Source organism: Phyllobates terribilis, unplaced genomic scaffold, assembly GCF_046119375.1.
Source record: "Phyllobates terribilis strain yellow unplaced genomic scaffold, ASM4611937v1 Scaffold_9__5_contigs__length_417890890, whole genome shotgun sequence".
Classification (NCBI taxonomy): Eukaryota; Metazoa; Chordata; class Amphibia; order Anura; family Dendrobatidae; genus Phyllobates; species Phyllobates terribilis.
The window spans coordinates 286,541,447-286,568,875 of record NW_027362769.1 but is presented as its reverse complement, the minus strand read 5'-3'; the positions used below and the strand labels follow the sequence as shown (position 1 = coordinate 286,568,875).

The following is a 27,429-nucleotide window of genomic DNA, read 5'->3' as shown; positions in this document are numbered from 1 at the left end:
TTGGTGAACCCGGGGATGAATCTTCGGTAGTAGCCTACCAACCCGAGAAACTGTCTCACCTCTTTGATGTTCGAGGGGCTTGGCCAGCTCTTGATTGCCGTGACCTTGTCAGGGTCGGGGGCCACTCCTTCCGCGCTTACCACGTACCCTAAGTACTGGACCTTTGGTTTCAGCAGGTGACACTTCAATGGTTTCACCTTCAGGCCATAGCCTGCCAGGGCTTCGAACACCTCAGCCAGGTGTTTGAGATGGTCCTCGTAGGTCTTCGAATAGACGATCACGTCGTCCAGGTAAAGGAGGACCGTCTCGAAGTTTCGGTGCCCTAGACAGCATTCCATCAGCCGCTGGAAGGTCCCTGGTGCGTTGCAGAGCCCGAAAGGCATACAGTTGAATTCGCTCAGTCCCATCGGGGTGGTGAAGGCGGTCTTCTCCTTGTCAGCCTCTGCCACAGGAACCTGCCAGTACCCGCTAGTAAGGTCCAAAGTAGAAAAGAAGTTAGCTGATTTTAGTGCGGCTAAAGACTCCTCTATTCTAGGCAGCGGATATGCGTCTTTGTGGGTGATACGGTTGATTTGTCTATAGTCCACGCACATTCTCATGGTGCCGTCTTTCTTTTTGACCAGAACCAAGGGGGCTGCCCAGGGGCTACAGCTGTCTCTAATGACCCCAGCTTCTTTCATCTATCTTAGCATGCCCTTTGCGTTCTGGTAATGTGCAGGGGGTACAGGTCTGTGTCTTTCTTTTATCGGTGGGTGGCTCCCTGTGGGGATGTGGTGTTCTATCCCCTTTACTCTGCCGAAGTCTAGCGGGTGCTTACTAAAGACTCTCTCGTACTCCTGTACCACCCGGTAGACTCCTTGTTTTTGGTGCAGGGGAGTGGAGTCAGCACCCACATGGAGTTTCTGGCACCAGTCCTCCTTTTGTTTCTGGGAGCCATTACCCTCCGCCTGAGGAGATGGAGGCAAGGGTTCCACGGCCCTGATAGCTTTGTGTTCGACCACAAACAGCTTGGCGAGTGTAGCGTACCTGGGTAAGTGTACCTCCCTCTCCCCAATGTTGAGGATGCGGACGGGCACCCTCCCATGACGGACATCAACCACCCCCCGGGCTGTTAAAATGGTGGGCCTGCTGTCTGAGTACACGGGTTCTACCATGGCTTGGTAGTCTCTACCTCTCAACCCGATTGCAGTCCGACACCAGATCATCATTTCACTTTTGGGAGGCATGGAAATGGGGAATGGGTCACTCATTCTTACGCTACCGATCTCACCACCAGACAGTTCTACCTGCTGCCGTCTCATCAGGGCTTTTATCTCCTTGTTGAGGACTCTCTGTTGGCTGGAACTAGCATTCACCGCCACCTTTTGTAGAATTACAATTACCTCTGAAAGACAAGTTTCAATTACATTAGTACCCACAGTTATTTTAGGGTGACTTTCACGACGGTCAATGTCCACAATAATTACTCCCTGTGCCAGTAGTTCAACTTTACCAATTTTAATGGTCATCTCCTTGAACCCCATCTGCGGCACGGGTAAGCCATTACTGGCGATGATGCTCAAGTTACTGTCTGGATACCGTGTGATATCAGCATCAGTCCAATACTGCTTAAAAAGTACATAAGGGATAGTGGTTACTTGCGACCCAGTATCCAGCAAGGCGCTCATGGGGATACCGTCCAGCACGACGGGTAAAACCGGGCGCCCCCCAACGTACTTATTACGCCAATTGTAAGGGCCTGGTGATCTTATGCCTGGGGGTTGGCCCTCTGCCCCAGGTTGGACCCGTTTAAATTACAGTACCTGGAAATGTGTCCGGGCTGGTTGCATCGACGGCAAATGGGCTGTCCATCCTCTGCGTAGCGGTCTGTGGGCCTCCCTCGGAACGACGTGATCCTCCTCTGTCGACGCCACGCGACATCCTCTCGACTTGAAGCCAGCTCGATGGGTCTTGACGGGTCCACTTGCAATGCCTGGACGGTCCTGGTCAACGCCGCAACGCTCCTGGTCAGCTCCTGGACTTGGTGGTGCAGGTCTTTCGATGGGGCTTGGTTCAGGGCCTGTGCATCAGCCCCCACGGGGTCCATAGAGGAGGGCGCCGCCTCCTGGTGGTATGTGAGAGCAGGGCGCCGGGGGTTTATAGCGCCACTGGTTGCAGATTCACGGAGCACCCTTATGGCCCTGTCCTTAAATTGGGCAAAGGTCAAGTCAGGGTTCTGAAAGAACATGAGGCGCAGTTGGGCCCTGTGGGCGCTAGACAGCAGACCTTCTATGAATTGTTCTGTTAGCAGCTTATCCGTTTCCTGCACACTGCCAGGGTCAGTTTGTTGAATAGCCCTCAAGGCTTCCTGCAGATTTAGGGCATAGTCTCTGATGCTGTCCTGTGCCCGCTGCTTACATCCATAGAACCTCATTTTAATCTCAGCGGAGGTACGTGTGTCAAAGGTACCCGGCAGCTGGGCCAGAATACCCTTCACAGTCCTTTTCTCCTCAGTGGGCCATGATTTTACCTCCCTTTGGGCTGCGCCAGTTAACTGCCCTGTTAGTATGCTGACCTTCTGTTCCTCTGTCAGGGGGTAGACTTGGAACAAACTGTACAGCCTTTCCTTAAAGTCAGTTAGGGCATGGGGCTCCCCTGAGTACTTGGGCAGCCAGGCCGCTCCAGGGATGTAGGGCAGGGAAAAGGGCATCACCGCTGCTGCAGCTGCGTTGGTGGTAGTGGGCGCCTCTGTATCCGACATCTTCCTCCCCCCTAGTTAAGCGTGGCCTACCTTCCAACGATCCTCTTCTGTAGGCCGCGGCTCCGCTGCTGCTGCTATGGACGAGGACCTGGCGTCGTGTCCTGATGACATCAGCGTCGCTCTCTCTCCCTTCCAGAACCTTGCGCAGCGTCGGTGCGTGGGGCGGAGCTTCGGATCTCGCGCGGTTTTGACGTCCACGCCCCTCTTCTTCCCGCGCGGCGTCCAGAAGATGGCGTCCAATGGCGGGAAATAGCTGCGGATGGCGGGAAGACGGCAGAAGACGGCAGGAAACGGTCCAAGATGGCGTCTGATGGCGGGAATCGGCTCCGGATGGCGGGAAACGACTCCGGACGGCGGGAAACTTCGCCACAGGTAAGTTACAAAAGTCTTTTTCAGGCACGCAGTACCCGATGGTTGCGGGCACGAAATCCTGCCGACTACGCCAAAGCTGACTCGCCCCCTGGGCCGTGGGGCACTCGGATCTGGGCAATAGGGAACGATGGGGGTAGTAGTGGCAACCTGGTTCCGTGGCTCAGGGTGGTCAGGCCAGTGGTAGTCCGTTATGTGCTATTGATTATGTCCGACTACGCCACCCGTGGATTTGCGGTCATTAGGAACCACCGCTGCATGCAGACCGCTGGGGCTGATGAGGTGTGCAGCTAGGGTAGTATGACTCCCCATGGGAAGAGTGCGGCCCCAGGGCAGTATAATGGATGGTGGGAGTGATGGTAGTGAGAGTCCCAGTGCTGATAGTGCTGGAGGAGCAAGGAGCACACAGACAACAGGTTGCAGTCCAGGGTCTTTACTAGAACAGGTAAATTGACCCACAAACAGTCCCAGCTAGGAGGGGACCTGGATGCCTGACAGCAACGGGGAAATTGGCCCTGGTCAGGGTGAGGGTGTAGGCCTACCATGCTTTCTGCGCTCCTTCTGGCTATCTCCTCCTTATAGGGTAACAGCCCACGTTTCCGAGCTTTCCGTGTATTCTCGCCTGTATGGCCTGCGACGTGGGTTCCTTTCTGCTCCCAGCCTTGTACGGCTCTGCTGGTCCCTTCTGTTGTGGCAGGGCCTCCAGGCTTCTTAGGCCAAGGAATATACAGTCCCTTGCGGACTGGTTATCTGCTGGAGAATGTAGAATCCTCCCAGCCTCAGACACCAAAGTCTGGTAAAGTAAGTCTTTTATCTGCCAAGACAGGCTCTCTTCGCCTCTTGTCTCTGGCTTGTGGCTCTCCTCCTTCCACACTTCCTCTTAGGTGCAATACAAAACTGTCTGTCCCTGCTCTGCTCTGGGACAAGTCTCAGTCCTGAGACAGGCCTTCAAGTTCTCTCTAACCCTGCCCCCAGCACCAGCTTTTATAGGGGCAGCCTGCTCCCCCTACTGGCCTGAGACAGGAGGTACTGTATGCTAAAGTTCCCCTGACTAGAGAACCTCCCCCTTTCTCTCAGACACAGCTTTAATTACACTTGTGGCATCCAGGCCAGGGTGACACACAACGCCGCCTAGTGCTAGGGCAGAGTTACAAAGTAGTTATTATATAATGTTACTAAAGGTCATATCAAGTCTTAAATCATATAGGACCTTAAAGGGCAGAGTTAGCAGCAGAATGCATTATCTCTCATCTTGTCCCCGTATTGCAAAAATCAAGCCTCAGTGTACTATACAGTGCATGCACCATTGTCCTATTGGCACTGACGATGACAACCTTGCTATACAACTCAAACCTGCTTGGTCTGCTCAGCACCTATGTTATTTGATGTCCCCAGAGAAGTATGCTTGTAATGAGAATAGACAGTAGTGACGTTTTGCGGAATATACTTCATGTTGATTGCTCAGGCTTGGCTACTGGGTCTATGCGATCACAGATGGTGCAAAGGTTATAACCCTCTGCCATCATGTCTCTCTAATGGTGAAGGGAAACCTCTTCACCCCACTTTGAATTCTGCAGTTCCACTAAATACAGAATCCAAAAGAAGAGTCTTAGGCAGGACCCCCTTGGGGCAGAGGTCAGCGCTCTGCTATTAAACACTGAATGAAGTGGCAGGGCACATGCATGATCACCATCTAAATTCATACTCCACCTAACTTGGGTTGGAGGGACAGGGGGTCTTGCCTTTCTCATTTTACTAATGAGAGATTAATGGCTCTTGTAAGATGTAGGATAGCCATTTTATCAACTTTTTTTTGTTTCATGAAACTGACCAAGTTTAGCTGAAATTGACTAGTAATGCTGCAAAAGGAGCTTTACTTATCTGTTGAATCTCCGGTTTCTCCAGTGCTTTTATTCTGGTGCTCATTGTCTTTGTTCACAAGGCTGCAGCATTAAATGATTTTCTACACCAGGTGACAGCTGCTGCCAATCGCTTGCCTAAGTGATCTCATGCTATCTTGGCATCACCACTGGGGTCAGTGATTGGCTGCAGCAGTCACATGTTGTAGATGGGACGTCACAAGTGCAGTCATGAAAACAAAGAATGATGAGGCGCAGAGAAGGAGTTTTGCTGGAGCTGCAGGTGATTCAACATCTAAAAATGTTTATTTTGTTATAGTCTTATAGATGTTTGCCCCAGTTTTGTCTGAACTCGGACAACCTCTTTACCACATATCCCCTGAGGCTGCAGTTCATGGCCCCTATTCATGCCAAACTTTGAGAAACATTAGTTTATAGCAAAGAAGCTGACAGTAAATACAACTAGCCTCTGCAAAGGCATACTAGGCCAGGCTCTGGTGGTGCTTTCCATGTACACTAAACACAATAGAAGCTCTTATTACAGGAAAATGGCAGCAGATAAAAAAGCAAGTCAATTGCAAACTTGCTTATTTTCATGCTCTTTAACTAAAGCAATTTAATAACATGAGAATATTTTTTTTAAAGAGTGCAGACACAAGTAGCACATGCAGATTTACCTGTAATCAGTTTTCAAATAATTTTTAAAGACTGAAATACTGCAATTTTATCAGCAAATAACTAACAAAGATATCAATCATTTTAAAATTGTTCTGACTTGTGGTTATGTTGTGTTAGTATGGTTTGTAGCTGCGTTGTGAGCAAACCATGCACATAAAACATATAGATATGTACAAACACACACTTATTTACATATCAGGTTATATACATATCACAGGAATGCAACAAACTTGCACAGCACTTGCACATATCATATACACACACATTAAACACATATTGTAACGGGTCTGGGAGGCGGAACCTCTGAGCAACTATACAAGGGGGCGGTCCTTGTAAGGAAGCGGGTGGCTCCCAGGGAAGACGGGCAGGTAGTCACGGCAAGTGACAGGGACAGTCTCTGGCTAGAAGGGCAGGTAGTCACGGCAAGTGACAGGGACAGTCTCTGGGTAGAAGGGCAGGTAGTCACAGGGACAGTCTCTGGGTAGACTAGCAGACAGGTAGCAGGTGGACGCTCCCAGGTGAGCGGGCAAGAGTCTCTGGACAGGCAGGTGGTCACGGCAAGTGACGGCAGAGCCTCCAGGTAGGCTAGCAGGCAGGTAGCAGGTGAGCGCTCCCAGGTGAGCGGGCAAGAGTCTCTGGACTGGCAGGTGGTCACGGCAAGTGACGGCAGAGCCTCCAGGTAGGCTAGCAGGCAGGTAGCAGGTGAGCGCTCCCAGGTGAGTGGGCAAGAGTCTCTGGACTGGCAGGTGGTCACAGCAAGTGACGGCAGAGCCTCCAGGTAGGCTAGCAGGCAGGTAGCAGGTGAGCGCTCCCAGGTGAGCGGGCAAGAGTCTCTGGACTGGCAGGTAACTGGTAACGGGACCTGAGGGCTGAAGCAGAGTGAAGGCTTGCAACAACATTGCTCGGGCACCTCCATTTTGGAGGAGGTGCCTTATATATGGTGAGGTCCTCCGGCCATTGGCCGGGGACTCCTTAGGAGGGCGCGCGCGGCCCCTTTAAGAGAGGGGGAGCGCGCGCGCGCCCTAAGCACAGTGGCCGGGAAGCAGCGCGCGCTGCCAGCAGAGCGGGAGGAGGACGCCGGGCACGGAGCGGAGAGGTGAGGGGAACAGCGTCCCTGCCTAGTAGGAGGCAGGGACGCCGACGCTACAGTACACCCCCGTTAGGCCCCCCCTTTTTTAGGCCAGACAGAAATTTATCAAGGATGAGAGGGGCATGGATGTTCTCCCGGGGCTCCCACGTTCTCTCCTCAGGACCAAACCCCTTCCAATCTACCAGAAAAAAGGTTTTTCCTCTTACCCTTTTGGTGGCCAGAATGTTCTCTACCTCAAACTCGTTTTCAGCGGAAACCGGAGCAGGAGGCGTACCTGTAGACTTGGAAAAAGAGTTAAGTACCACGGGTTTGAGGAGAGATACATGGAAGGAGTTAGGGATCCGCAAGTTGGCCGGGAGTTTCAATTTATAGGCCACTGAGTTGATTTGTTTGAGAACTTCTAGTGGACCGATGAACCGAGGCCCTAACTTGTAGGAAGGAATCTTGAGCCGGACATACTTGGACGAGAGCCAGACTTTATCTCCAGGACGGAATTGTGGAGGATCCAGGCGTTTTTTGTCAGCGTGTTTTTTCATCCGCTCGGACGATTGAAGGAGTGCGGATCGGGTACTCTCCCAAATGGAGGAAAATTTGCTAACGAGAGATTCCGCAGCCGGATTGTCCACCGAGGTGGAGACGGGAAAAGGGATCCGAGGATGCTGACCGAAGACTACAAAAAACGGGGATTTGGAGGAAGATTCGCTCTCGTGATTATTGTAAGAGAATTCGGCCCATGGCAGGAGATCCACCCAGTCTGAATGGTGGGCATTAACGAAGTGCCGGAGGTAACTGGTCAGGATCTGATTGATCCGCTCCACTTGACCATTGGACTGTGGGTGGTATGCGGAGGAGAAGTCCAGGGTGACGTCTAGCAGCTTACATGTGGCTCTCCAGAAGCGTGAGGTGAACTGAACCCCACGATCCGACACGATGTGGAGGGGCAGGCCATGGAGACGGAAGATGTGGCGGATAAAGTCTTTAGCCAGCTCGGGTGCAGACGGGAGGCCAGGCAGGGGAATGAAATGAGCCATTTTGGAAAAGCGGTCAGCGACCACCGAAATGACCGTACAACCGGCAGAGACAGGGAGATCTGTTATGAAGTCCATAGCTATATGCTGCCAGGGGGCAGCAGGTACTGGAAGAGGAAGGAGGCGACCGGCTGGCAGGTGTCTCGGAACCTTGTTGCGGGCGCAGGACACACAGGCAGAAACAAAGTCTATTACGTCCTTGTGCAGGGTAGGCCACCAGTAGTGCCGGGTGATAAGCTGGAGGGTCTTTTTCTGACCGGCATGGCCAGCAAGCTTAGACGAGTGACCCCAGTGTAGGATCCTCTCCCGATCAGGTACCGTTGCGAACGTCTTTCCGGGAGGGAGACGATTTAGACTCACGGGGGCCACCTGCATTACTCTGGCGGGATCGATGATGTGTTTAGGTTCCTCCTCAAGATCAGACACCAGGAAGGATCGGGACAAGGCGTCAGCTTTGATGTTTTTGTCAGCCGGGCGAAAATGAAGAACAAAATCAAAGCGAGCAAAAAACAAGGACCACCGGGCTTGGCGCGGGTTAAGTCTCTGGGCACTCTGGAGGTAAGCCAAGTTCTTGTGGTCCGTGTAAATTATTACCGGGTGAAGAGCCCCCTCGAGCAGGTAACGCCACTCCTCCAATGCCAGCTTGATGGCCAATAACTCTCGGTCTCCTATAGAATAGTTGCGCTCGGAAGAGGAGAAGAGTTTGGAGAAGAAGCCGCAAGTTACCATTCTCCCGGAAGACGATTTTTGGGTAAGTACCGCTCCGGCTCCAGAGGAGGAGGCGTCAACTTCCAGGAAGAATTGTTTGTTGCCGTTCGGGTGATGCAGCACCGGGGCGGAAGAGAAAGCCTGTTTTAAGGAAAGAAAGGCTTCCTCAGCTTCGGGCGGCCATTCTCTGGGATTAGTGCCCTTACGGGTGAGCGCAGAGATTGGGGCAGTCCGGGAAGAGAAGTGCGGTATGAAGAGGCGGTAGTAGTTGGCGAAGCCCAGGAACCGCTGAATAGCCTTCAACCCCTCTGGTCGAGGCCACTTCTCGATGGCACACAGTTTCTCAGGATCCATTCGTAGGCCGGTCTGAGAAATTATGTAGCCCAAAAACGGAAGCGAGGTCTGCTCAAAGAGGCACTTCTCATATTTAGCGTAGAGGTGGTTCTGCCTGAGCCTGAGCAGATCCTGACGAACATCCCTCCGGTGTGTGGGGAGATCCGGAGAGAAGACCAAGATGTCGTCCAGGTACACCACTACGCAGGAGTAGAGAAGGTCCCGGAAGATGTCATTGACCAACTCTTGAAAGACGGCGGGAGCGTTACAGAGACCGAAGGGCATTACCAGGTATTCATAGTGGCCGTCCCGGGTGTTGAATGCCGTCTTCCATTCATCCCCCTGACGGATACGGACCAGGTTATACGCCCCACGGAGGTCCAGCTTGGTGAAGATTCTAGCCCCCCTCAGACGGTCAAATAATTCCGGAATGAGCGGAAGGGGGTATTTATTCTTCACCGTGATCTGGTTAAGGCCTCTATAGTCTATACAGGGACGGAGTGAGCCGTCCTTCTTTTTGACAAAGAAGAAACCTGCTCCCGCCGGGGAAGTAGATTTCCGGATGAATCCCCGGGCCAGATTCTCCTCAATATATTCTGACATGGATCGGGTCTCAGCAGCGGACAAAGGGTAAATGCGCCCACGGGGAGGAGTAGCGCCGGGCATCAGGTCGATTGGGCAGTCGTATGGTCTATGAGGGGGTAATGTCTCTGCCTCCTTTTTATTAAAGACGTCCGCATACGACCAATAAGGAGCCAGAAGACCAGGTAGATTGGCTGGAGTAGGAGAAGGACGAACAGGATGGACGGGAACTAAACAAGTCTTATGGCAGTCCTGTCCCCAGCGAAGGACTTCTCCGGTCTGCCAATCAAGCACGGGTGCATGTCTCTGAAGCCAAGGTAGGCCTAGTAAGAGGGCGTGAGAGAGTCCAGGCAGAACATGAAAGAAGATGCTCTCAGAGTGCAGCATTCCCACCTGCAGGGTTATGGATTCGGTGATGAGTTGGATGGGATGTGGTAAGAGGCCCCCATCCACGGCAGCGACAGATAAGGGTACAGTTAGAGGTTTGGTGGGAATGCGGTATTTCTCTACCAGAGACTGAGAAATGAGATTTCCGGCAGCTCCAGAGTCAAGTTGGGCTAGTTCAAAATAACGGTTCTCCCCGCAGATGATAGAGACCGACAGCAACAGAGATGGAGAGGGTTTACTCTTGTCTATGACGACCTCTCTGAGCGATCCTAGACACAGGCGTTTCCCGACCTCTCCGGGCAGGAACGGATCCGGTGCTCCTTACTGCCACAGTAGAAGCAGCTCCCCTCGGCACGGCGTAACTCTTGACGGGTTTTGACCATCTTGGTCTGGTCGACCTGCATAGGCTCGGGTGAGTGCGCCTGGGGAGTACCGGGAGAAGTGACAGGTTTCTGAAAGGTAGAGGCTAGACGTGGAAACCTCCTCTCACGGGTGACCTCTTTGGCGCGTTCCTGGAACCGGATGTCAATCCGGGTGGCAAGAGTTATTAAGTCGTCGAGAGTGGTAGGTATGTCCCGACCGGCGAGTTCATCTTTAATACGGCCGGACAGACCCTCCCAAAAGACAGACACCAGAGCGTCGTTATCCCAGGCCAGCTCCGAAGCAAGGGTACGGAACCGTATGGCATATTGGCCCACGGTGAGATTTCCTTGATGGAGGCGTAGCAGAGATGATGCGGATGAGGTCTTCCGTCCGGGTTCGTCGAAGACTTTCCGGAAAGCCGTGAGAAAGGCTGGCAGGTTGGACACCAGGGGGTCTCCTCTCTCCCATAGAAGATTTAGCCAAGCCAGTGCCTCCCCCGTGAGATGGGACATGATGAAGGCTACTTTGGCCCGGTCGGAGATAAACTGGTGGGACAGGAGTTCAAAGTGCAGGGTGCACTGGTTTATGAAGCCCCGAGCTTGAGCGGGGTCGCCTCCGAAGCGTGGAGGTGCAGAAAGCCGGGGTCCGGGGCAGGATGCCATGGTATTGGTGGGCAGCGGCGCTGCTGGGCTGCGAGTCATGACATTAGCGGTGGTTGCTGATGGAGCAGTCAGAGTGTCCAGGCGAGAGTTGACATTCCGCAGATGACTCAGGATGGACTCCTGTTGGGACCTCTGACGGGACAGTTCATGACATAGGTCCGAGAGCGAGGGAGCTTGGGTGCCACCGGGTTCCATGGCCCGAGCAAACTGTAACGGGTCTGGGAGGCGGAACCTCTGAGCAACTATACAAGGGGGCGGTCCTTGTAAGGAAGCGGGTGGCTCCCAGGGAAGACGGGCAGGTAGTCACGGCAAGTGACAGGGACAGTCTCTGGGTAGAAGTGACGGCAGAGCCTCCAGGTAGGCTAGCAGGCAGGTAGCAGGTGAGCGCTCCCAGGTGAGCGGGCAAGAGTCTCTGGACAGGCAGGTGGTCACGGCAAGTGACGGCCGAGCCTCCAGGTAGGCTAGCAGGCAGGTAGCAGGTGAGCGCTCCCAGGTGAGCGGGCAAGAGTCTCTGGACTGGCAGGTGGTCACTGCAAGTGACGGCAGAGCCTCCAGGTAGGCTAGCAGGCAGGTAGCAGGTGAGCGCTCCAAGGTGAGCGGGCAAGAGTCTCTGGACTGGCAGGTGGTCACGGCAAGTGACGGCAGAGCCTCCAGGTAGGCTAGCAGGCAGGTAGCAGGTGAGCGCTCCCAGGTGAGCGGGCAAGAGTCTCTGGACTGGCAGGTGGTCACGGCAAGTGACGGCAGAGCCTCCAGGTAGGCTAGCAGGCAGGTAGCAGGTGAGCGCTCCCAGGTGAGCGGGCAAGAGTCTCTGGACTGGCAGGTGGTCACGGCAAGTGACGGCAGAGCCTCCAGGTAGGCTAGCAGGCAGGTAGCAGGTGAGCGCTCCCAGGTGAGCGGGCAAGAGTCTCTGGACTGGCAGGTGGTCACGGCAAGTGACGGCAGAGCCTCCAGGTAGGCTAGCAGGCAGGTAGCAGGTGAGCGCTCCCAGGTGAGCGGGCAAGAGTCTCTGGACTGGCAGGTAACTGGTAACGGGACCTGAGGGCTGAAGCAGAGTGAAGGCTTGCAACAACATTGCTCGGGCACCTCCATTTTGGAGGAGGTGCCTTATATATCGTGAGGTCCTCCGGCCATTGGCCGGCGACTCCTTAGGACGGCGCGCGCGGCCCCTGTAAGAGAGGGGGAGCGCGCGCGCCCTAAGCACAGTGGCCGGGAAGCAGCGCGCGCTGCCAGCAGAGCGGGAGGAGGACGCCGGGCACGGAGCGGAGAGGTGAGGGGAACAGCGTCCCTGCCTAGCAGGAGGCTGGGATGCCGACGCTACACATATACTCTTCCTGCAGTCTCTTATGCCATTCTTATTGCTGAGCTCTTTCATATTACATCGGCAGTAGAAAGCTCTCATTATTAGGTGTCCAGCTAAAACAGCAGCAGTTTTTTATGTAGAGAGTAGCAAAGGAGAGCTATTAAAGGGAATCTGTAGGTAAGGTCACCCCTCCTAAGCAGTCTATATGGACATGCACGACATAGGAAGATGAATACAATGATACCTTGATGTCTGTGATTTAATATCTTATTCTAGAGAAATCCATCTTTTTCTTTCTTACATGCAAATGAGCTTTTAAGATCTATGAGCCGGACACAGATCTCCCTGGGAATCTGCCTCCAGAGATAATTTTAAATGAATGGGGGAGCAAACCGTGTAAAAGCAGCAATAATGTCCCCAGTCGTAGTCTAATGTTGCTATCCTGTCCCCTTCCAGTAATTTATGTCCCCCATCCTGGGCCTCTTCCTGGTATAATATTCCAGCTCCTGCTCCCATCCTCTAATAATGCTCCCCGTTCTGCCGCTGTTCTCTAACAATTTAAAAAAAAAAAAGATTCTTCTCAACTTCCCCCGCACCCATGACATGCAACGTCCTCTTCTATAGCCAGTGCAAAGGCTGGCTGCTGACTTTGGCGTGTCTGCTATGGGTGACACATAACGTCACTGCTATGCGCCGCCTGTGACTGGCACCTTATGTCAGCTGCTGGCCTCTGATTGGCCAGTGGCATATGACGCGCCCCCTGGGCCTGTGTTGTGCGGGGAATACCCGGAGCCGGATCGCTGGGGGTTGTAGTCTCCGTGGCGTTGACCCGGTCCGTGCCCAGGGTGGTCAAACCAGTGGCAGTCTTAATGTTGCAACAAGTGTCCGACTACGCCACCCGTGGATTCCGGTCAGTGGGGACCGCCGCTGCGCTGCAGACCGCTGAGGCTGATGTTGTACGCGCAGCCAAGCATGGAATAAGAGAAGTATTGCCTCAGGGCAGCTAGTGTAAATGATGGGAGTGATGGTGCGCGAGTGTCCCAGCACCAGTAGTGCTGGTGCGGTGAAGAAGCACAGAGACGAGGGGTTGCAGTTTCCAATGCTTTACTCACAGTTGTTATTCGTGTCAATCCTGCAGGTGGTGACTGCCCAAGCCGTGCTGCGTCCACCAGGCAAGGGGCTCGACCAACTCCCAGGCAATTCCAGAGCGTGGCACAGGGCTCCCTTCTCTTCCCTTCTCTGGCCGTCCTCACCAGTGACCCACCTTTGTCCAGCTCCCTCGGGCCTTCTCTTGGCGAAACCTATCTCCGGTTTCCCTGACCCTATGTGGTATGCTTTCCTGGTGGATGTAGTGAGGGGTCGCACCAAGATGTGGTCACAACCTCCGGTCTTTGGCTGAGGAATCTGTTGCCTCCACCAATTTGGGTTCCGGTACCCTGTTCTGCCAACCCGTCACCCGCAATCTCCTGGGCCTATGGGGTTCCTTCTTCTCTCGTGTCTCTGGGCCTTTCTTAATGTTCTGTTCCTTGTTTCCTTTCTCTTCTGTTCCTGTTCTCTCTGCTGTTTCTGGCCTCTACTCCAGGCCTGCCTCATGGAGCTGGCCCAGACTGAGCCACAGCTCCCTGTCAGCCCTCTCTGGCTGAACTCCTCTCTGAACTCTGTTCTAAGATGGTGCCCTCCTTATATACCTCCTGCTAACACCCGAGCCCAGGTGACTAGCAACCAATGGGCTCCTACCTATGCCCAGAGACCCACCCCTATCTGCTCCTACACCACTGGGTTTTCCTCCCCCTCCCCACTCCAGCCAGGGACAGATGCTGTTGTGCCTGCACTTCTGTGGGAGCACCGTTGAGCTGTCCCTCGGAAATGGGGTGTGTGTGGTGCATGCAGCCTAACGAGTCCTGGTCCACACTCCATCCTTACCCGGGAGTGGAATATCACACCTCTGGTTTGAGGTGCAATACCCCTGTATGTGTAGCACCCCAAGCCCTTGGGGTGCTACACATACAGTACAGACCAAAAGTTTGGACACACCTTCTCATTTAAAGATTTTTCTGCATTTTCATGACTATGAAAATTGTACATTCACACTGAAGGCATCAAAACTATGAATTAACACATGTGGAATTATATACTTAACAAACAAGTGTGAAACAACTGAAAATATGTCTTATATTCTAGGTTCTTCAAAGTAGCCACCTTTTGCTTTGATGACTGCTTTACACACTCTTGGCATTCTCTTGATGAGCTTCAAGAGGTAGTCACAGGAAATGGTTTTCACTTCACAGGTGTGCCCTGTCAGGTTTAATAAGTGGGATTTCTTGCCTTATAAATGAGGTTGGGACCATCAGTTATGTTGTGCAGAAGTCAGGTAGATACACAGCTGATAGTCCTACTGAATAGACTGTTAGAATTTGTATTATGGCAAGAAAAAAGCAGCTAAGTAAAGAAAAACGAGTGGCCATCATTACTTTAAGAAATGAAGGTCAGTCAGTCCGAAAAATTGGGCAAACTTTTAAAGTGTCCCCAAGTGCAGTTGCAAAAACCCATCAAGCGCTACAAAGAAACTGGCTCACATGAGGACCGCCCCAAGAAAGGAAGACCAAGAGTCACCTCTGCTTCTGAGGATAAGTTTATCCAACTCACCAGCCTCAGAAATTGCAGGTTAACAGCAGCTCAGATTAGAGACCAGGTCAATGCCACACAGAGTTCTAGCAGCAGACACATCTCTACAACAACTGTTAAGGGGAGACTTTGTGCAGCAGGCCTTCATGGTAAAATAGCTGCTAGGAAACCACTGCTAAGGACAGGCAACAAGCAGAAGAGACTTGTTTGGGCTAAAGAACACAAGGAATGGACATTAGACCAGTGGAAATCTGTGCTTTGGTCTGATGAGTCCAAATTTGAGATCTTTGGTTCCAACCACCGTGTCTTTGTGCGACGCAGAAAAGGTGAACGGATGGACTCTACATGCCTGGTTCCCACCGTGAAGCATGGAGGAGGAGGTGTGATGGTGTGGGGGTGCTTTGCTGGTGACACTGTTGGGGATTTATTAAAAATTGAAGGCATACTGAACCAGCATGACTACCACAGCATCTTGCAGCGGCATGCTATACCATCCGGTTTGCGTTTAGTTGGACCATCATTTATTTTTCAACAGGACAATGACCCCAAACACACCTCCAGGCTGTGTAAGGGCTATTTGACCAAGAGGGAGAGTGATGGGGTGCTACGCCAGATTACCTGGCCTCCACAGTCACCAGACCTGAACCCAATCGAGATGGTTTGGGGTGAGCTGGACCGCAGAGTGAAGGCAAAAGAACCAACAAGTGCTAAGCATCTCTGGGAACTCCTTCAAGATTGTTGGAAGACCATTTCCGGTGACTACCTCTTGAAGCTCATCAAGAGAATGCCAAGAGTGTGCAAAGCAGTCATCCAAGCAAAAGGTGGGTACTTTGAAGAACCTAGAATATAAGACATATTTTCAGTTGTTTCCCACTTTTTTGTTAAGTATATAATTCCACATGTGTTAATTCATAGTTTTGATGCCTTCAGTGTGAATGTACAATTTTCAAAGTCATGAAAATACAGAAAAATCTTTAAATGAGAAGGTGTGTCCAAACTTTTGGTCTGTACTGTATATTACAGTGCAGGGACCCAACGAGTCTTGACGCTGCAATACAGTTCAGCTGAGTGTGTGTCCTCAGATGTACATCCAGCTGAAATAGGTGCTAACGTCCACTGGCCCCCCCAATTGCACTCTCTGTGACTGCCATCGTTATTCCCCTACTACCACCTGAAGACTGATTTTCAGCTGGCATCATGAGAGGCACAGCTCTGGTCTTGTTATTCTGACACCTCTTACTCTCCACAATACCATACAATCATACAAGTCTTATGTGTCTAACTCTCTTGTATTCTTTGTATAACCAATGACCTACAACTTTGATCTTGCTTTGTTCTTCCACTCCTGTCTGCAGGGCATCTCCGATGATGCACTTATTACAAGGAAGTCACTGGTCTGGACCATTAGATTTGAACCTCACTTTTCAAGTCTTAAGCAAGTCTTGAAAAGAAAAGGGAGCCTTAAGACATTTCTTTACTCCATTTCATCGTCAACTGTCTACCCCAATTTGAGTTATTTAATTGGGTTACATTTCACTTTTTACAAGAAAATTCAGGTGGGCTAAATTCTTGCAGTCACCCCAAAGTAATTAATGTAGAGAACTGGGGACTTACGAACAGGACTTACCAGACCTCTGCTTGTTGGAACAACTTTGGAATGAGGGCCAAAGAGATGAGGGAAGCCATATACCAAGTTGAAGGCAAAAAGTACTAGAAATACTGCTAATATTGATACTAGCAACACATATTTTTGAGGAGATGTTTATACAAAGCCTCAAATCTATTGAGGAGAATAGTGATAGTAGGATAAATTAATCTAAATAGCAACTTCGAGCCGTGCTTGAATTAGAAATTGATCTGTTGACAAGGGGGGTCATTATGATGGATAGGCCGATGTATGAGAGAATATGACATTTTGGAAAAATCCTGAATGCTTCAATATTGTAACACGATTCTACCAGCACATTTGTGGCAGAGTTGGAGGAGATTTTGCAAAATTTTGCATTATCTAATTTGGTTCAAGTATTCAACAATGAAGAGATATATAGCTGAATGTAATCTGCTTAAAACTGAGCACAGTGCATTATATAGAGGAATCCATGTAAAAAAATCTCACCATTGGAGACAATGACCCGATTCATCTTTGTTTCTCCAGTTTTCTGGAGTGATTTGCTGTTTTTTTAGTGACTTTAACATTTGTGCCTGGTTCTCTTTAAGATTTGCGCTATATTTTAAATTGTTTATTATATTCAGTCTTTTTTTAAATTTTTCTTCAATAACTTTGCTTATCCAGATGTTTTAGATATTGTGGTAGATCGGCTCACTCAGCTGCACACGGAGGTAGACACAGGAACGCTGTCTCTTTAAATCTCTCATTGGTTTATTAAAGTAAATGTAAAGTTCATCAAAACAAACATGGCATTTCTGGCATTACAGGAAAGCAAGAGAAAATGTATAGCACAGTCCATACGTCTGCAGGGATCCGCCCGTTCAAGATACAACTAGGTTCAGCACAGTTTAACAAAACACTTCTCTGGAGGTGTCACCTCCAGATCCACTGAGCACCTAATGACTCAAAAGGCTGGCTATTTATAACTCAGACCACACCCCGGGGTGGAGATATGGTGAACTGCCTCCCACTCTACGGCTGTTCACATAAAACCTAGCCCATTAAAAATGGCTGATTAACCCTGATCCGCACATTCCTCAGCCAAGACTCTGCAAAAAACACTAGTGAATGTCCTCATCATCTCCGAACCTCGACTACTGCAACCTCCTGCTCTGTGGCCTCCCTTCTAACACTCTCGCCCCCCTCCAGTCTATCCTAAACTCTGCTGCCCGACTAATCCACCTGTCCCCCTGCTATTCCCCGGCCTCTCCCCTCTGTCAATCCCTTCACTGGCTCCCCATTGCCCAGAGACTCCAGTTCAAAACCCTAACCCTGGCATACAAAGCCATCCACAGCCTGTCTCCCCCATACATCTGTGACCTAGTCTCCCGGTACTTACCTGCACGCAACCCCCGATCCTCACAAGATCTCCTTCTCTTCTCCCCTCTTATCTCCTCTTCCCACAATCGCGTACAAGATTGCTCCCGTGCATCCCCCCTACTCTGGAACTCTCTACCTCAACATACCAGACTCTTGCCTACCGTGGAATCCTTCAAAAGAAACCTGAAGACCCACCTGTTCCGACAAGCCTACAACCTGCAGTAACCACCACTCCACCGCATCGCTGCACAACCAGCTCTACCCTCACCTACTTTATCCTCACCCATGCCTTGTAGACTGTAGCCCTCGCAGGCAGGGTCCTCGCTCCTCCTGTACAGGTTGCTGACTCGTTGTGTTAAAATTATTGCAAGTGTTTTTTGCTATGTATACCCACTTTTTCACATGTAAAGCGCCATGGAATAAATGGCGCTATAATAATAAATAATAACCCCTCACAGCACTTAGCTAATAGCCTCAGTGAAACATATCTCTCCTCCATTACTTTGCCAGTGACTTTGTCGCAATATGGAAATATTCACATATGTCACATTTTTTGGTTCACTCCAGTCCCTCCACTCCAAAAGCAGCAGCGAATACCACATAACAAAATTAGAAAAGTGACTTTAATAAATCACAAATGACAAATCGGGCCCAATGAGCTCAGATTCCTGCTAATTTTTAGAACTATAAAATACTGAATCCCTCTGCCATCACATGTTCCATTAGGAGAATTGATACAGCATTCTAAACAAAGGACCATTCAAATCAATGATGATTTTCTTAGACGGTTGGGTCATAAGTTTATAGCAACTGAAATTTTGTGTTGGGTTCTCTACATATCAACACATCCCCTTCATTCTAGAAACTGATGTTCCTTTGTTCTTGATGTGGTCTCATGAAAAGAATCCGATTATATTTTTGTATATTTTGGCAGATCTCCCCTTGTAAATATTTTGAAACACGGAACAGTCATGCTCCTTTTTATTATACCAGACCTGGTGATAACACACTAATATATTGGTCTCTACGTAAAATCAGAGGCACATGGAAATACATAATGGGCCAATGGTATTCTTTTGGTCGAGTTTTATAGCTTTTAACACAACCATGGATGATTTTCTTTGGTAAATATGTTTTAATATTCTTTACTAATAGGATTATATTTTCTATGTTTTTGAGAAATTTTGTTGGGCTGTTCAAATTGGAAACATTTTTCCCCTGTGGACCCAGAGATGGATCCCTTTCCAGACTGATAGATGTTTTTTTTCTGTTCTCTTCAGGAATTTCCTTTGATTGTGCCATAATGTGTTTGTTGAATTTTTGTGCTGACAACTTAACCGATGGCTAAGGTCAAAAGTTGTGATGGTTGTATGAAACGGGGCTGGCTGTAATCAAGCCTGTGTTCATTCCATTGACTCTAATTAGTACTGTTATTGGGTTTACTTTCCTCCAGGTAATTACTTTCCATATAGACTAGCTGATGGCGGATAACCGCTCATCAAATAAAGTCAGATTTAAGATATATTTCTCCAGCAATGTTCAGTAAATTAATCAGTCAACAATCCGGTGAGGTAATGTTTTTTCCATTACAGCAAATTGAAACTATATGCACATTATTTGTGTTTAGTTATATTAGGAATCTGTAGGAAACACAACACTAACCTACTACAAGTCGAACAGAAATCTCTTGATTATGTGGGAGCTCCGATTTCTGGAAGAAGTTCATTAGATTGTTTAGAACACGGTTTACATGTTATTTCATCCATTAGACACACCAGACTTAGGGCTTGTGCACATGACCGATGATCTCATACGAGCGCTATTCATGGATTTTATGGATAGCCCTCGTACTTATGATATTCTATGGGGCCGTGCACATGTCAGATTTTTTTCCTTGGACCGAGTGGTCTGTGTGGAAAATAGCAGACGTGTCCGATCTTGAGCTGACAAAATCAGCAAATCAGCAAGTCTATGGGTCCATCAAAAAATCAGACTGTGGTATTTGCTCTCCACGTACGAGAAAAACTGATACAACTCTGATCAGAATAATCAGTCCATTTTTTATGTATGTGGAGAAGTCGGGCATGTGAACCTACCCTAAGTATGAGTTTTCTATTGATTTGTGTACAACTATTGAATTCATTTACTTACTCGTTAAACAATTAAATGAATTACAATGCATGCATTTTTCTTTCTTTCAGTCAAAAGCATACAGTATCCACAGGACAGAAACAGGCCAGTCTTGTTATTGAGGAATGGATGTCTATATGTGAAGCTCTGACAAATGAAGGCATGAAAATTCTACTAGAAAAAGTATTCTTCCATTTTTAATTTTGCTTAAACTTGACTGTTATTAGTACATGTGCTTAATTACTTAATTTAATTACAATTATTCATTTATTTTACTCACTTATATAGCACTATTAATTCCACAAAGCTTCACAGACATCATCATGGTCCCATTGGGGCTCATCAGTATGTCTTTGGAGTGTGGGAGGAAACCCACATAAACACAGGGAGAACAAACAAACTCCTGGTGCGATTTGATCCCAGCACAAAAGAGCTGCAAAGCAACAGTGCTAACCACTGAGCCACTGATTGCCATTAGTGCATATTCCATGCAATATAAGATAATAGTCAGTATCCCCAATGATGTGTCACATAACCATAGGACCAGGATCTGTGATATATTATATCGGCTGAAAGGGCTCAAATAAAGGAGTAAAAACATAACAACCTAAAAAAATCCTCATTTAATAATAGTATAAACTCCTATTAAATCCTACTAGGATCAAAACCAAAAGAAGCAACAGATACATCGGATACAGTACTGGCATCAGCAGGAGAATCTCCCATACTGTATATATGACCAGAGGTAAATCAACATAAGAAGTCGAAAATATTTATAACATTTCTTAGCTTTATTAGATATTTGTGAAAAAAAGTAATAGAAAAATCAGCTCACATCTATCAAGAAACACAGAAAAGATAAAAATCGCATAACAGGAATGTGCTGAAAACTAGACCAATAAGCAACGGACTCCAATAATATCTTAAGCCAGTGTTCACATAGGGTCCCGCAAAATGGACATATATATACAGCAAGTAGATAAATGCTGATCTTATTTCAGAGTCCGTTCACAGGACACTGCAATACACCTATACATAGACCAGGTTTATATTAAATAAGTTTACCAGGAACAGACATTTAAGAAACAGATGTTATTTCAAGGTCTGTTCACAAGATACCGACGTTACTCAAATACTAGTATATATGTGTATATAAACCTAAATCATATAGAGCCAAATGCACCAATATATTGCACGGATGGTATTAAGTTAATGGCAGGAAGTAAATGGTTACATATTTATTTTGGTATATTTAATGTGCATAGACAAGCACTAGCAGCCATTAGCCAAATAATAGAGCTAAGGTGACAATAATGCATGAAGATATAGGGCTGGTGCCTTATACTGACTGAAACCGATTAAAGGTATAACCAGTATATTCAAGCAAGAATTTAACATCAAATACCTGCAGCCATTATGTGAATGGATTTAGACCAGAAGTCTGCACAGCACTGCTTGGATATCACCTTGACGCACATTTCACCCGCTGGGCTTTGTCACGAGGCGTCAAATAAAGGAGGTGCACGCTCTTTCAGTAGAGCCTACTCTAAATTTTGTGTAATTGTGAGCAGTGGAAAGTAAAGTTTTCTTGACATGAGAACACTAACATTTCTTGGAAGTATTCTACATACAGCACCACATAAGAGACACTATGTCTTAACCTCACAAACGCATCCATAATGTAATAATAATCATTGATTATAATAACAGTACAAACGATAATCTTTCCAAATATATCAATCTGCTGCAAGCATTCAAAGCTATTAACATTTTTGTGTTCAGAACTCTCCAGAATAGGCAATCATTGCTCAGTTGAATTGCACATTGTTTTATTCAACTTCTTACTTGCCTGCATCTTATATCTATAAAATTGAAATCCTTTTTACTATGAAAATGTATCCTACATTCATGTTGGTGATCCAGCGTTTTTCTTCATTTTCATTGTTTAAGTGGCATTATTAAACAGAAGGGTTTACTCCACCATCAAGGAAGCACTCCCTCTAACTTTTTTATCTATTAAATGTGTGTGCATGCATGATATGTAGTGTGAGTGCATTAATATACTCACGCACCACCGCTTTCTCTGGTGTCCACCACCGTTCCCTGCTTCACACTGACGTCACCACTGTGTACACTGTCCGGGTCGCACTGCATGATCCGGAAGTACTTTTTACAATAAAAGACACAGATGTGTGAACAGCATCATAGACTATAATGTGTACGTGTTCTATCCATGACAACCACTCATAGCACACGGACATCTGAATGACGCCTGATAGTGATTATCACAGACCCATAGGAGTTTGATTAATGTATGTCCAGTGCAGTAATTGGCTTTATGATTCTATTCATTCAAAATTAATGTACCACAAATGTACCACAAATTGGCCGATGTTCGGCTGAGCACTTACTAGAATTCAGCTTCCCTGACTATACAGGTAGCATATCTGTGGCATATCTTGTATCTCCTGGGTCCTAATGTAACATGTCCAACAGGGTACGCAACTATCACAGGTGTTTAATAATACTTGTCTTATCACAGGAGCGAAAGAAATCTTTTTGGCCCACCTATGTTCCAGGGCCAAGTGAGACTACAGTCCCCACAACCACTATATTTACAATCTTGTGGTTTACGAACAACCACCCGAAACAAGTAGTGTGGTTACTTCACACCAGTAGCACCAGGTGCAGACTAGTAGTGCTCAATAACAGATTTTCTTGCTTTTTTTTATAAATCCATGAATGAATGAGACCAACACCTGTAATAACTGAGGGCTACCGAGAAAACCAGACCAGCGAGAGAATGCCAGTCCTGCTACCCAAACCTGCCATTTATTCCATAATAATCCAGGCCTCAAAACAGGAATTACCAAAGCTCTTAGCAAACTATCAACCTACAGTATGCTTTGTTAGGAATATCCTGCTTTACTGGATTCCTTATACGATCCCCAGCTTTTTGGATAATATACTGTATATGTGTAGCACCCTGAGGATTCGGCTGCTACAGGGGTATTGCACCTCAACCCAGAGGTGTGATATTCCACTCCCGGGTAAGGATGGAGTGTGGAACTGAGCTCGGTAGGCTGCATGCACTACACACATCCCATTTCCGAGGAACAGGCCGACGGTACTCCCACTTAGAAATGTGCAGGTACGACCGAGTCTGTTCCTGGCTGGAGTGGGAGGGGGGTGGTACATCCCAGTAGTGTAGGGGCAGATAGGGGGAGCAGCCTGGGTAAAGATAGGAGCTCATTGGGTGCTGGTCACCTGAGCTCACACATAGAGGGTGTATATAAGGTGGGCACCATCAGAGAACAGGGTCAGTCTGTCAGAATCAGGAAGAGGAGCAGAGCAGAGCCCTAGAGAGAGAGAGAGTGGAGCAGAGAAAGAGAGACCCAGAGGGGGAAGCAGAAGAGAGGACTCTAAGACCCCAAATTCAAACAACGGGTGAAGAGCCGGCATCAGGGTACCGGAACCCAAGCTGGTGGGGGCAAAAACACACCCCAGCCAGAGACCGGAGGCCGTGGGCAGCGTTTGCCACGGCCACCCACCACATCCACCACAAAGGCATACCACGTGGAGGGTCAGGGAACCCAAGGCCAAGGGTCACCCAACAGAAGGCCCGAGGGAGCTGGACCTGGGTGGATCACTAGTGGGGACGGCCAGAGAAAGGACAGAAGGAGAGCTCAGGGTCACGCTCCGGACTCGCTTGGGGGTTGGCTGGATCCAGGACCTGGTGGATGCAGCACGGCTCGGGTGGTCACTTGAAGCTGGAGTGACCGGAACATCAGCAGTGAGTAAATACCCTAAACTGCACAACCCGACTCTGTCTTCCTTTAACACCTATGCTGCACCACCACAACCCCCATCCTCTGCACCTGACCCCCTGAGGCTATACCCCACCCGTTGGGGGTTATACCATCACGAGCTGCACCTACACCATCAGCCTCAGCGGACCCTGCTGCAGCGGCGGCCATAGTGACCGCAACACAACGGGTGGCGTAGTCGACATTAAGAACTTATAACATCTGTAGGACTGCCACATACAACTGAGTTTGACACCCTGGGCACGGACCGGGTCACAGCCACTCGGAAGACTACAACCCCCATCTGATCCGGCTCCGGATATTCCCCATAAAGAATATGGCCCAGGGGGCGCGTCAACTTTGGCGTAGTCGGCAGGATTACGTGCCCGCAACAACCGGGTACTGCGTGCCTGAAGAAAAGTGCAAGTTTATGACGCGCCCCTGGGCCTGTGTCGCGCTGCGTTGCGCACGCGGGAGCTTACCCGGAGCCGGATCTGTTTAGGGTTGTAGTCTCGTGGCGGTGACCCGGTCCGTGCCCAGGGAGTCAAACTGGACGGCAGTCTGTTAGCGGTAGAAAATGGTTGATGACTACGCCACCCGTTGAATGCAGCCAGGGGGCTGCTGCTGCAGGGCAGACCGCTGAGGCCGGTGGAAGGATGGTGCAGCGTGATAGTATAACCCCCAACGGGAGGGGTATGGCCTCAGGGCAGCCGACGTGGATGATGGGGGTAGCAGGAACCACTCAGAGACGGTATGGTAGCGTTCAGGGTCTTTACTGGTAACAACGATAGACCCTCCCGGAGTACTTGCTAGCGAACGGGGCCTGGTCAGTCCTTGAGCAGATGGGATCTCCCCTGGCCAGGCGTAGTTGTAGGCCTCCCAAGCTGACTGTACTCTTCTGGCTACCTTGCTAGAAGCTGATGTAAGTAGCCCACGTCCCTGAGTGTACCGTGTGGTGCTCACCCGTATGGCCGGTGACTCGGGGCCTTCTAATGGCTTCCGCTCCACGATGGCGGTGCTGGTCCCACGCGTGTGACCGGGCCTTCGGGCTTCTGGGCCAGGGGACCTGAAATCCCCTGCCTGACGGATTCTGCTGCTGGGTAGAAGTTAGTCCCCACAGCCTCGGACTCCGGGTCCGGTAAAGAATCTTCTTAGTCAAGGCGAGCTCTTTAGCTGCCAGCCCCTGACTCCTTGTGACTCTGCTGCTTCCTATGCTGCTCTTGTCTCTACTCTTCCTGGACTCACTAACCCTGCCTCAGCCCCGGGTTTATACAGGGGAAGTTCTTCCCCTCCCAAGGCTGGGCAGGAGGTGTGGCATGCACAGGATCCCTGACCAAAGGACCTCCCACCTGCTCTCAGACGTAATATCTCTATCACTGTGACAACCAGACCCCTGGGGTGTCACACTCCCCCCTAGTAAAATTTAGTACTCCGGGACTAAACACATTTAGAAAACATAACAAGGCAAAACATTAATAATACAATAAGAAAACACATAAAGATGGTTACGGCGTGTCCGCAACCGGGTGCAGTCTCTGAAGAAAGCAAGGTGTCCATTTCACCAACACAGGGAGACGTAACCAGGTAGGGGTCTGTTCTACCCCGAGTCCTTGACAGTCTTTAGTCCATCCTGGGTTACGCTCCAACTATATACAAGGATTCCCGGTAAATCCACCAAGGATTCCTAAAAACAACTAGAAATACAAAATTACACACAAGCAACTATAGACAGGTAAACATTATAAAATAGCTTAAACATTTAGATCCTCCAACGTGCGGGTAACTGGCCTCTAGTGGCCCTAGTGGACCTACGGAGCTGACTGTCTGGCCCTGAACTACAGGGTGTAGGAGCTGTCAAGGGTAAACTGGGCAGCTGTCTACCGGCTCTTTGTCTCACTAGGGGTACGGCAGGCTCACTATAAGCAGAGGGTGGATTCTCCTGTTCCGCTTGGGTGGAGTCTTCTGCCTCCTGGACCGGCTGCTCTTCCAGCTCTACCCGTTGCTCCGTAGGTTCTTGGGATGATGGTTGGAGGAAGGTGAGTACGGGTACCACAACTGCACCATTGACTTGAGTCCAAGACCGAGGGAAGTCCCCGAGCACGGTACTAACCATATCTTCCCTTTCTTCCACGGGTCGATGGTCTTCCTGTTCCTCCTCAGGGTTCCTCAGTTGTTCGGGGCACTTCTTCAGGTGGTCCCGGGATACAATGGCTGTGGTTTCCCCTCCGTCTTTACTGATGGTACAGACCTTCGGGTTCTCGTGGCTTGAGGGCAGTACGGTGTACGGGTCCTTCTCCCACTGGTCGTCCAACTTGTGGAGCCGTCTCTTCCTCTTCAAGACCTGCTCTCCGGGTACCAGGGGAACAGCGGGAGCATACTGGTTGTAAGTCTTCTCTTGTCTTTCCCTAGCCTGACAGAGACTTCGCTCCACGCTCTCCTGTACTTTCCGGTACTGCTGCTGCCTCTCTGTGTCCCAGTCCGTTTCTGGTGAAGTGTCCTCGGGCGTCAGGACTCCCATTTCCAGGTCAACAGGTAACTTACCAGGTCTTGCCCTCATTGGGTAAGCCGGGGTACAGTTGGTGGAACCTACCGGGATGTGGTTGTATAGGTCCACCAGATCGGGCAACTTCTCAGGCCACAGACTGCGTTCTTCCAGGGGCAACGTTTTTAGAAGATCCATTACCACCTGGTTCATTTTCTCACAAAGTCCATTAGTTTGCGGATGGTAGGGTGTCGTCCTTATCTTCCGGCAGCCATACAGATTGCAGAATTCCTGGAAGACCTCCGCTTCAAAGGCAGGTCCCTGGTCCGTCAGCACTTGGTCCGGGTACCCGTGTGGACGGCAAAAGTGCTGCTGGAAGGCTCTAGCTGCTGTTCGAGCCGTTAAGTCCTTGACGGGGACGACAACCAGAAACCGGGAGTAATGATCCACGATGGTTAACGCGTAGACGTAGCCACTTCTGCTGGGGGTCAGTTTTACATGATCCAAGGCTACCAGTTCCAACGGTTGCCGGGTGACGATGGACTGCAGGGGAGTCTTCTGGCTGGCCCGGTCCTTCCTTCTCAGATTGCACGGGCCACAGTCTCTGCACCACTTCTCGATGGTTCCCCTCATGCCTACCCAGTGGAACCGCTCGCGCAGCAGGAACTCCAGCTTTTTCCACCCGAAGTGTCCAGCTCCGTCGTGGTATGCCTCCATCACCATGGCTGCGTCTCTTCGTGGCACCACTACTTGCCAGAGTAGTTCATGCGTCCTGGAGTTAACCATTCTGCGGCACAACTTCCCCTTGTAAAGGAACAGTCGACTCTTCTCTGCCCATAGTTGTTTGGCTTCCTCTGGAGCGTCTGATTCCAGGCTAGCCTCCGGGCGAGTCAGCATCTCCTTCACCAGTCGGACGGCAGGGTCGCTGTCTTGCGTTTCCGCCCAGTTGTAGTGAGGTAAGGGGTTCAACGTAGCAGCCTGCTTACTCCTTACCCGGTGGGAATACTGGATAGTCCCATGACGGTGGAACGCAGGGAGTTCAACTTCTTCCAGTCCCTCCGGATCTTCTCCTCCGTCCGGCAGGTTGGGCATCCTGGACAGGGCGTCCGCGTTGGTATTGGAGCGCCCTGCCCGGTATTTAATTGTGAACTCGTAGTTGGACAGACGGGCCATCCACCTCTGCTCCAGGGCACCGAGTCTTGCCGTGTCCAGGTGTGTCAGCGGGTTGTTATCCGTGTATACGGTGAACCGGGAAGAAGCGAGGTAATGCCTAAAGCGCTCGGTGACTGCCCATACCA

At 49.7% G+C, this 27,429-nt stretch overlaps 1 protein-coding gene across 2 annotated transcripts in view; it reads left to right on the top strand.

Annotated features, from left to right (window-relative positions):
- RFTN2 (raftlin family member 2) overlaps positions 1-27,429 on the top strand; it is a 181,922-nt gene that overhangs the window by 45,786 nt on the left and 108,707 nt on the right. For both annotated transcript variants that reach the window (XM_073647862.1, XM_073647861.1), the window contains exon 3: positions 19,915-20,026. In XM_073647862.1, the coding sequence (XP_073503963.1) occupies positions 19,915-20,026 (112 nt within the window). The remainder of the gene's footprint in view (positions 1-19,914; positions 20,027-27,429) is intronic.